The sequence below is a fragment of the Cyanistes caeruleus genome, chromosome 9 (genome assembly GCF_971803275.1).
Source record: "Cyanistes caeruleus chromosome 9, bCyaCae1.hap1.1, whole genome shotgun sequence".
In the NCBI taxonomy this organism is placed as follows: domain Eukaryota; kingdom Metazoa; phylum Chordata; class Aves; order Passeriformes; family Paridae; genus Cyanistes; species Cyanistes caeruleus.
The window spans coordinates 536,722-547,815 of NC_141709.1; the positions used below are offsets into that span (position 1 = coordinate 536,722).

At 65.1% G+C, this 11,094-nt stretch overlaps 1 protein-coding gene across 2 annotated transcripts; it reads right to left on the reverse strand.

Annotated features, from left to right (window-relative positions):
• Positions 1 to 5,670: 5,670 nt before the first annotated feature.
• HTATIP2 (HIV-1 Tat interactive protein 2) lies at positions 5,671 to 9,067 on the reverse strand. 2 transcript variants are annotated; one of them, XR_015290337.1, is made up of 5 exons: positions 8,799 to 9,067; positions 7,674 to 7,781; positions 7,451 to 7,588; positions 6,713 to 7,237; positions 5,671 to 6,156 (listed from the first exon to the last, which is right to left on the reverse strand). XR_015290337.1 is itself a non-coding variant. In XM_086901506.1 (5 exons), the coding sequence occupies exons 1-5, from the start codon at positions 8,952 to 8,954 to the stop codon at positions 5,931 to 5,933; spliced, it is 690 nt and encodes a 229-aa protein (XP_086757632.1). In that variant the 5' UTR covers positions 8,955 to 9,059; the 3' UTR covers positions 5,671 to 5,930. The 2 variants fall into 2 exon arrangements, 1 of the variants encoding a protein (XP_086757632.1); XM_086901506.1 differs by having other exon boundaries at positions 6,713 to 6,774; positions 8,799 to 9,059.
• Between the last annotated feature and the right edge of the window lie 2,027 nt (positions 9,068 to 11,094).

Genomic DNA, 11,094 nt, shown 5'->3' on the forward strand with positions numbered 1-11,094 from the left:
TGCCCAGCCCTGCCCGGCCCTGCCCAGCCCTGCCCTGCCCATCCCTGCCCTGCCCTGCCCTGCCCATCCCTGCCCTGCCCTGCCCAGCCCTGCCCAGCCCTGCCCATCCCTGCCCTGCCCTGCCCTGCCCTGCCCTGCCCTGCCCATCCATCCCTGCCCTGCCCTGCCCATCCCATCCCTGCCCATCCCATCCCTGCCCTGCCCATCCCTGCCCTGCCCTGCCCTGCCCATCCCTGTCCGGCCCTGCCCATCCCTGCCCTGCCCATCCCTGCCCATCCCTGTCCGGCCCTGCCCATCCCTGCCCATCCCTGCCCTGCCCATCCCTGCTCATCCCTGCCCTGCCCATCCCTGCCCTGCCCTGCCCATCCCTGCCCATCCCTGCCCATCCCTGCCCATCCCTGCCCATCCCTGCCCTGCCCATCCCTGCCCTGCCCATCCCTGTCCATCCCATCCCTGCCCATCCCTGCCCTGCCCATCCCTGTCCATCCCATCCCTGCCCATCCCTGCCCTGCCCATCCCTGCCCATCCCTGCCCTGCCCATCCCTGCCCATCCCTGCCCATCCCTGCCCGGCCCTGCCCAGCCCTGCCCTGCCCATCCCTGCCCATCCCTGCCCTGCCCATCCCTGCCCTGCCCATCCCTGCTCATCCCATCCCTGCCCATCCCTGCCCTGCCCATCCCTGCCCTGCCCTGCCCATCCCTGCCCTGCCCTGCCCTGCCCTGCCCATCCCTGCCCTGCCCATCCCATCCCTGCCCGTCCCTTCCCTGTCCATCCCATCCCACCCCTGCCCATCCCTGCCCTGCCCATCCCTGCCCATCCCTGCCCATCCCATCCCTGCCCATCCCATCCCTGCCCATCCCTGCCCTGCCCATCCCTGCCCTGCCCATCCCATCCCTGCCCATCCCTGCCCTGCCCATCCCTGCCCATCCCTGCCCTGCCCATCCCTGCCCATCCCTGCCCTGCCCATCCCTGCCCATCCCTGCCCTGCCCATCCCTGCCCATCCCTGCCCTGCCCATCCCTGCCCATCCCTGCCCTGCCCATCCCTGCCCATCCCTGCCCATCCCATCCCTGCCCATCCCTGCCCATCCCATCCCTGCCCATCCCTGCCCATCCCTCCAGCCTCACACCGGGACAGGAACACGTGTGTTCTATGGGCGCTGGCTTTGTAGCGGTTTGTGGTGGAAACCGAATGAAGCAAAGCTTCAGAGGATGAGCTGCTCGGACAATAATGGCTTAGGCTGATCAGAGCCCCTGCAGGCGAGGCTCAGAGCCGGGCTCTGCGGGCTGCCCTTCCCTCTGCTGCCCCCCAGCCTCCCCCGGGTCTCAGAGCGGGGAAGGGAAGAGCAGCAGCCACAGAGGACGGAGGTGCTGCGCTCTGCCAGGCTGCTCTCATTCTGCCCTGTTCCCAGGGGGCTCAGGAGGAGCCTGCAGGTGCCCAGCTGGGTCAGGGGGAGCACAGGGCTCGGTGGCCCCACTTCCCAGCAGCTGGGCTGCAGCCCCCGCTCTCTGAAGGAACACAGCCGTGCAAACGGCACCTTGCCAGCAGGGATGTCACCGGGGTGTCACCGGGGTGTCACCGGGGTGTCACCGGGGTGTCACTGGGATGTCACCGGGTGTCACCGGGGTGTCACCGGGATGTCACCGGGGTGTCACTGGGATGTCACTGGGGTGTCACCGGGGTGTCACCGGGATGTCACCGGGATGTCACCGGGGTGTCACCGGGATGTCACCGGGATGTCACCGGGATGTCACCGGGGTGTCACCGGGATGTCACTGGGGTGTCACCACGATGTCACTGGGATGTCACTGGGGTGTCACCGGGGTGTCACCGGGATGTCACCGGGGTGTCACTGGGGTGTCACCGGGATGTCACTGGGATGTCACCAGGGTGTCACCGGGATGTCACTGGGATGTCACTGGGATGTCACCGGGGTGTCACCGGGATGTCACCGGGATGTCACCGGGGTGTACCCGGGGTGTCACTGGGGTGTCACTGGGATGTCACCGGGGTGTCACTGGGGTGTCACTGGGGTGTCACCGGGATGTCACCGAGGTGTCACTGGGGTGTCACTGGGGTGTCACCGGTATGTCACTGGGATGTCACCGGGGTGTCACCGGGGTGTCACTGGGGTGTCACTGGGGTGTCACTGGGATGTCACTGGGATGTCACTGGGATGTCACTGGGGTGTCACCGGGATGTCACCGGGGTGTCACTGGGGTGTCACTGGGGTGTCACCGGGATGTCACCGGGGTGTCACTGGGGTGTCACCAGGATGTCACCGGATGTCACTGGGATGTCACCGGGATGTCACCAGGATGTCACCGGGATGTCACCGGGATGTCACCGGGGTGTCACCGGGATGTCACCAGGATGTCACCAGGATGTCACCGGATGTCACTGGGATGTCACCGGGATGTCACCAGGATGTCACTGGGATGTCACCGGGATGTCACTGGGGTGTCACTAGGATGTCACCGGGATGTCACTAGGATGTCACCGGGATGTCACCGGGATGTCACCGGGGTGTCACCGGGGTGTCACTGGGGTGTCACTGGGATGTCACTGGGATGTCACTGGGATGTCACTGGGGTGTCACCGGGATGTCACCGGGGTGTCACTGGGGTGTCACTGGGGTGTCACCGGGATGTCACCGGGGTGTCACTGGGATGTCACCGGGATGTCACTGGGATGTCACCGGGATGTACCTGGGGTGTCACCGGGGTGTCACTGGGGTGTCACTGGGTTGTCACCGGGATGTCACCGGGGTGTCACTGGGGTGTCACCGGGATGTCACCGGGATGTCACCAGGGTGTCACTGGGATGTCACCGGGGTGTCACCGGGATGTCACTGGGATGTCACCGGGATGTCACCGGGATGTCACTGGGGTGTCACCGGGATGTCACCGGGGTGTCACTGGGATGTCACCGGGATGTCACTAGGATGTCACCGGGATGTCACTGGGGTGTCACCGGGATGTCACCGGGGTGTCACTAGGATGTCACCGGGATGTCACCGGGATGTCACCGAGAGCCAGGCCAGCGCCTGCCAGCCCGGGGGCTGCTCTGAAGAGCTCCTCAGGAGCGTGGTGCTGCTTGCAGGAGGCCTTGCCAGCTGCTCCCTGGCTCGGAGGGAAGGGGCTGGCGGTTCCCAGAGCTCAGGGCTGGGGCAGCAGGGCCACGGGACCTCCTGGGAAAGCCCCCCAGCCGAGCCCCTGGGACCGCAGCTCTCCTGTCAGCACGAGCCCTCTGCGGTCCCAGCAGTGCCAGAATGCCAGCAGAACGTGGGCCAGGTGCTCTGTGTGCTCGCTGTCCGGCAGCCTGAGCACTCCCTGCTCTTCCCCCAGCTGCAGGCAGGGCTGCGTGCCCCTGGAACGCAGAGAGCCAGGCGTGCCAAGGACACGGCTCCATCCCTGCACACCTGCAGCTCTGCCCAGGGAGACCCTCTGGGTCTGTTCCCTACAGACTTTTGTCTCCTTCACCTCTTTCAGCCCTGGGGGGACAAACCCCCTCTGCAGTGATTCAGTGACCCATGGTCTAAAATCTGGGCTGGGGGTTTAAGGAGCGCTCAGAGCAAACTGGGGAGCTGAGGTCCGAAGTGTGGGAGGAAACTCCGCGTGGGAGGGGGATAAGGAGGCTGTACTGTGTGCTGGGATTGCATTTTAACACTAATTGATCTGAAACACTGAAAAAAGACACTGTAACCACTGAGCAGAAACAAGGGTTACACAGAAATAGCTCGTGTTTTCCACAGACCTTTGTCCAGCAAGAAATGTTTGTTTTTGTGTGTTTCAAGGCTTTGGAGTGCTAAGAAAATATTTCCAATAAGAAACCACACAGACCTTCCTTGTCTTCCCACGACAGCTTCATTTCTTTAAGAGCCCTTCAGGGAGAGCTTTTTGGAGATGTGAGTGCACTCTGAGGAGCAGATTGTCTGTGTACACGATGGCTGTTTCCTCCAGGAGGGCTCCAGGCTTGTGCTGCCCCTTCAAGAGCCGCGTGGAATCTCCCACTGCACCCGATTTATCCTGGAGCCTGTTATTTCCAGACTTTATTATCCTTTCTAGCAACGTGCCTTTTATAGAAGGCAGCCTAGCTGCCTTGCAGTTTCCTGGTTCCCACTGGAACTTTTTAAGAACTAGCATCATATTTAACAATGTTGACCTTTTGGTAAAGGGATCGCTGCAATTCTCACCCAGGAGAGTATTTGGCCGTTCATCTGAGTGCTCCTTCTGGCAGACTTTTAACCTTGTCTTCTAAAAACCGGGTTAAAAATATTTCTTTTTCCCCTGCACGCTTTGGGACAGTAATGCAAATGTGTGTCCCCCAAGGACTGGGGGTAGTGTGAGCTCCCTAACAGCAAAGGGCAATGCAAGTAACTCAGTGAGGCTTTTTGTGATGGCTCATTCCTTCCTATAGAGCCCGGTCACATCCTGTCCTTGAGCCTCCCTGGAGAACTTTCTGCTTCTCACATGGTCATAATTCATGTTTATGTCTTTAGGATGCTTTCCTCATGTGTTCTGTGGCTTGCCTTTCACCTGTAAGTTTCCAGAGCTTGAAATATTTTTTTTATTATTATTCTCTCATCTCAATTTTCCCTTCTTTTAAGTTCTTACCACTTCAGGTGTTCAATTCCACTCCCTTGTGTAAGCACATGCCCTTTTACAAATCTCTCTTTGAGCGTCGAGTGCAGTGTAACCCAGTGCTGCAGGTGACCAGCCTTCGTACTCTGGACACGCAGGTGATGCTGACCAGCCTGCTCTCATTTCCCTTTCTGCATCAAATGCTGTTCTAAAGGTGCTGTTTTGCTCTCACTGGGACAGTCTTACCAGGAGCTGTGGCTCTGTGGCCCCACAGGTGGCTGAGGAGCCAAGTGCAGGCCTTGCACCATCCCACTGCCTCCACCAACCTGCCGAGGCCAACCCAACGATGGAAAGGCTTGTGGAGGAGCAGGAGATGGGATCTAGGCCCTCTCCATCTGCCACATCCAAGTCAGTGACACAGGAGCCGTGGATGAGGTCAGAGAAAATCCTGGAAAGCAGTGTTAGCCGGAGCACTGGGACTGTGGCCAGCAGGGAATTTGGGAGTCACGTATGTTCTGCGTCCCATCTGAGGAGCCAGCGAGTTCCTCGACCCCGAGCACGAGGCCTGAGAACAGCCAGGGCCGTGCCTGGGACACTGCACTGCTGCTGGTGCCTGCCCCACGCCCACAGAAGGAAGCTGGGCAGGAACAAGCCCCCTCCAAGGTGTGCAGAGGGCTGGCCTCATCTCAACACGGGGCTCGGGCTCATTGGTGCCCCAAGGAGAGCCCAGAGGGACAGGCACTTGCAAGTATTTTCACGGTGTTTTTGTGACTGCAGGCAGCAAGTGGCAGCCCAGGTGTGAGCAGCAGCGTCCCTAGAGCAGCCCCTCTCCTCCCTGAGCAGGTGAGGACAGCAGTGTCTGCAGGGAGCTGCTGCAGGCAGAGCCTCCAGGCCTCTGCTGTCCAAGCAGCACTGGTGCCACCGTGTGCTCTGTGAGGTGCAGCCTCCACACGCTGCCTTGCTCTGCTGTCCTGTGCCTGTCACCTGCCTGTCAGCATTCCCTCAAGTGACACCAGCTGAGCACACGAGGCCTGGGTTCCTGCTGCGTGGGTGACAGAGATTGCCTCAGCACACGGCGGCACAACCGGATCGGTCACAGGGCTTTATTCACGGCCTGGGTTACATCATCTTTACCCGTGCCACAGATCCAGCAGCAGAGCACTTTGGTTATCCTCACCCAGCAGCCAGCACCTGCATTTTGATCCCTTGACAGAGTCAGCCACCGTGCAGAGGTGGATGTGCCTCTGGCTCCACGCTAGCACCCCGCACCTCTCCCGTGCGTGTGTTCCTCCCCAGCCCAGAGAGCGTCTGAAGGGTGAACCGAGCTCCTGCCCGCCACCCCTCCTGCTCTATGTGCCCTGCTCCGGCACTGCCCTTCCCAGCTCATGGATGGCCCCGTTCTCCAGCACCTCCACCTCGCCCTGGCCTGGCTGCAGCACGCAGGCCACCATAGCCCTGGCCACCGTGTCCACAGGCACCGAGCAGGCGGTGGGGAACACGCGAGCCACCGCACCCAGGAACTGCTGGACTATCCACTCCATGGGCCGGGACTCCTGGCGCTTGCACAGCAGCACCCTGCAGAGCAAGGGGGTGAGCTGGGTCAGCCTGCAACAGACTGAGGTCTCCAGCTGCATCAGGACAAGCTCCCTGAGCTCCATGGGCTCTGGGGCTCTGCAGGGTCATGGGACGTGACAGAGCTGAGCCCTCAGACACTAAACTCCCTTCCCCACCGTGCTGATGAAAGCAGAATTCCAGTTCTCTTAGGTAGCAGGAGCACAGTACAGCTGAAAGGACACAGGTGAGTGCTCCCTCTGCAGAAGGCCAAGGTCCATCTGGAGATAAGCTCTGAGCTATGTGTCCTGACCTGTGCTTCCAGCCCAAGGCTCCTGTCCTTGCATGGCAATGGCTCTGGCACTGGGACGGGCCGTAGGAAACGCAGAGCTTGCTCCCCGCAGCACTGGGAAGCAGTCAGCTCATCCATGAGCTGCATTTGCAGCCCGTGGCACTCTCCACTTCCCTCCCCAGCCCTGCCCTCGTGTGTCCCTCCTCCTCCTCCATCTCCCCGTGAAGCATCTCCCTGCTGCCCCGGCCAGCCTCCACCCCGTGCCCGCCCTCCGCCACCACTACTCACGCTGGCCGGAGAATGGTACAGCGATCAAAGCCAACAGCCTGCACCAGCTCTTCCACTTCTCCCTGTCGGAACAGCCAGGCAGGATGAAAGGAGACAAGGATGACTGCAAGCACCATCCTTGCTGCCGCGAGCGGGCAGGAAAGCGCTGCAGGACGGCACTGGTGGCAGCGCAGAGCTGGGAGGGGGCAGGCAGGGATCGGCTCCCCGGGCAGGCGGCAGCTGCAGCGCAGGTCAGCAGCGCACCCTTGCAGCCAGCGGGCACAAGTGCAGCAGGATGCTCCGGAGAGCGGCCGGCTCAGCATGCAGCCTGGGGACAGATGCGGGCGGCACAGGATGCTGGCAGGCGGCTCCGGGTCCAGCAGCTGTCGGGAGCTGCGGCACACAACACACGGAGGAGGAAGCTTTTGCCATGGGTGTGGTGTCACCTGGACACCGCCCTGGGCCTCCCACAGAGCTGTGAAGCCAGCCCGGGTCAGGGCTGGGGAGCTGTAGCTGGGCTAGAGAGCCCAGCAGATGTTTCTGGAGCTGGAGGAGGGAGACAGGCGCTGCATGCAGGGCTTGTGCTGCTTTACAAGAAGGCAGCTGCAGCTCTCCGGCCAGCCCCTTCCCTGCTCCCGCAGCAGCACAGGACCCCCAGAGCCACTAGCATCTCAAGACCTCAGCTCCCGCTTCCCTCCCGAGCATGCCGGCACCCTGTGGCTCCCGCAGGAGCGCCAGGAGCCCACCGCGGCCGCTCACCTTCACTCGGAGGTAGAGGAAGCGGCTGTGCGGGTCTGCCCCCCGGGAGGACTGCAGGACAAAGTGCTTGCAGCCCCCTGCCCGCGCCAGCTCCGCCGCCTGCGCCACGTAGTCCCGATCCACACGGACAAAGCCGTCCTGCGGGGGACAGGAGGCTCAGCGGGGCAGGCGGGGGGCGAGCGGGAGCCCTGCTCGCCCGGGGCTCCGGGGTGTCCCCACTCACCGCGCCAGCCTTGGCCCTGGTGGTGCCCAGGCAGCAGAAGCCCACGTCGTGGCCCTGGAAGGCGGCGGCGTGCTCGCCCAGCCGCTCGAAATCCACCACAGCCTGCTCCTGCGGGGACACCGAGCGTCAGTGTCACCTGTCCCCTGGCCCCGCCACCAGGGCTGCCTGGCCCCTGGCCCCTGGCCCCTATATCTGCCACCAGGGCTGCCTGGCCCCTGGCCCCTGGCCCCTGGCCCCTGGCCCTGCCACCAGGGCTGCCTGGCCCCTGGCCCCTGTCCCTTGTCCCCTGGCCCCGCCACCAGGGCTGCCTGGCCCCTGGCCCCCGTCCCCTGTCCCACATCCCCTGGCCCCTGGCCCCCATCCCCTGGCCCCTGGCCCCCATCCCCTGGCCCCTGGCCCCTGGCCCTGCCACCAGGGCCGGCCCTGTCCCGTGTCCCCGTCCCTCTCACCACGGCCAGCCTGTCCCCTGTCCCCTGTCCCTGTCCCCGTCCCTGTCCCCTCACCACGGCCAGCCTGTCCCCTGTCCCTGTCCCTGTCCCCGTCCCTGTCCCCTGTCCCCTGTCCCCTGTCCCGTGTCCCCGTCCCTGTCCCCTCACCACGGCCAGCCTGTCCCCTCTCCCCCGTCCCCTGTCCCCTGTCCCCTGGCCCCCATCCCCTGGCCCCTGGCCCCTGGCCCCCATCCCCTCTCCCCTGTCCCCTGTCCCCTGTCCCCTCTCCCCTGTCCCCGTCCCTGTCCCCTCTCCCCTGTCCCCTGTCCCTGTCCCCGTCCCTGTCCCCTGTCCCCTGTCCCTGTCCCTGTCCCCGTCCCTGTCCCCTCACCACGGCCAGCCTGTACCCTGTCCCCTGTCCCCTGTCCCCCATCCCCTGTCCCTGTCCCTGTCCCTGTCCCCGTCCCTGTCCCCTGTCCCTGTCCCTGTCCCCGTCCCTGTCCCCTCACCACGGCCAGCCTGTCCCCTGTCCTCTGTCCCCCATCCCCTGTCCCTGTCCCCTGTCCCTGTCCCCTGTCCCTGTCCCTGTCCCTGTCCCCGTCCCTGTCCCCTCACCACGGCCAGCCTGTACCCTGTCCCCTGTCCCCCATCCCCTGTCCCTGTCCCCTGTCCCCTGTCCCCGTCCCTGTCCCCTCACCACGGCCGCCTCGGTGCCTCCGAGGCTCAGCGGGCGCCGGCCGATCAGAGTGACCCTGTCGAAGGCTCCCCGGGCCAGCAGCTCCCGCAGCAGAGCCCGGCCCGTCTCCCCCGAGGCTCCCAGCACCAAACAGCTCCGGCCGCCGCCCGCCGCCATGGCCTCGGCAGCGGGAGGGGACCGGGAGGGGACAGGGAGGGGACAGGGGAGGGGACAGGGGAGGGGACAGGGGAGGGGACAGGGGAGGGGACACGGACACGGGGAGGGGACACGGACACGGGGAGGGGACAGGGGAGGGGACAGGGGAGGGGACAGGGGAGGGGACACGGACACGGGGAGGGGACAGGGGAGGGGACAGGGGAGGGGACAGGGGAGGGACACGGACACGGGGAGGGGACAGGGGAGGGGACAGGGAGGGGACACGGACACGGGGAGGGGACAGGGACACGGGGAGGGACACGGGGAGGGGACAGGGAGGGGACACTGACACGGGGAGGGGACAGGGACAGGGACACGGGGAGGGGACAGGGACAGGGACAGGGACAGGGACAGGGACAGGGACAGGGACAGGGCCGGGGATAGGGATAGGGACACGAGGAGGGGACAGGGACAGGGCCGGGGATAGGGATAGGGATAGGGATAGGGATAGAGCCAGGGTCAGGGTCAGGGTCAGGGTCAGGGACAGGGACAGGGACAGGGACAGGGACAGGGACAGGGTCAGGAGCAGACACAGACACAGTGCCAGGGGTAGGGACAGGGTCAGGAACAGACACAGGAACAGACACAGGGTCAGGGTCAGGGTCAGGGTCAGGGTCAGGGTCAGGGTCAGGGTCAGGAGCAGACACAGACACAGACACAGGGCCAGGGCCAGGGCCAGGGCCAGGGCCAGGGCCAGGGTCAGGGTCAGGGACAGGGCCAGGGCCAGGGCCAGGGTCAGGGTCAGGGACAGGGCCAGGGTCAGGGTCAGGGTCAGGGACAGGATCAGACACAGACACAGCGACAGGGCCAGGGACAGGGACAGGAGCAGACACAGACACAGCGACAGGGCCAGGGCCAGGTCCAGGGCCGGTCCCGGCTCCGCGGGTTGGGCGCTCGGTGCCCGGGGACGCGGGGCAGCTCCCGGGGCCCGGGCGGGGCTGTCCGGGGCGGGGGCAGCCCCAGGGACCCCCGCTCAGAGCAGGGACGGTGCCGGCTGTGGAAGCCCCGAGGATGGCGGTGCCCGCCCCGCTCGGGCGGAGGGGATGGGAGCTGGAGGGATGCTCGGAGGGGTCTGTGAGCCGCCCGCACTCTCCAAACCCCGCTGGGTTCAGCGTGTGCTGTCCCAGGCCCGGCGGCTGTGTCCCCTGGGCAGGAGGCGGCTCACGGCCCTGAGTGACTCCAGCGTGAAGCAGTCCCTGGTGCCTGAGGAACCAGGGGATGGAGCCCACCCACTCCCTTGGCAACTCCCGCTGAGCGGGTCCTGGGCTGTGCCGGCAAGCACGGAGCCCTGCTCCGGCTACTGCCTGTGCTTCGTGCCTCTGACAGGGACAGCCACCACTGCCTGTGCTTCGTGCCTTTGACAGGGACAGCCATCCCTGCCGTGCTCCAGGTGCCTCTGACAGGGACAGCCATCCCTGCGGTGCTCCAGGTGCCTGTGACAGGGACAGCCATCACTGGGGTGCTCCAGGTGCCTCTGACAGGGACAGCCATCCCTGCGGTGCCTGTGACAGGGACAGCCATCACTGGGGTGCTCCAGGTGCCTCTGACAGGGACAGCCATCCCTGCGGTGCCTCTGACAGGGACAGCCATCCCTGCCGTGCTCCAGGTGCCTGTGACAGGGACAGCCACCAGTGCCGTGCTCCAGGTGCCTGTGACAGGGACAGCCATCACTGGGGTGCTCCAGGTGCCTGTGACAGGGACAGCCATCCCTGCGGTGCTCCAGGTGCCTGTGACAGGGACAGCCATCCCTGCGGTGCCTCTGACAGGGACAGTCCTCCAGGTGCCACCGCGGCTCTGCAGCGCGCAGGGCCCCGCGGCACCACGATCCCGTTTGTCCTGATTCCTGGGGAGGGAGGTGCAGAGGCCCGAGTGGCTGATGTCGGGATCGGCCGGGTGGTTTTCCAGCCTGTCAAGCGCTGTCCCTGGCCGAGGGCTGAGGATGAGTCCTGGCTGCACGTGCCGCTTGCGAGGCAGGACGCGCGTCACGGCTGTCCCCGGCTTTAATGGCTGGCATCCCGTTCCACCTGCCAGTGTGCCGCCGGCACCCGCCGCCCGCCTGCCCGCCGGGCTCCGCTCCGCAGCCGCAGGCAAAGGCAAAGGC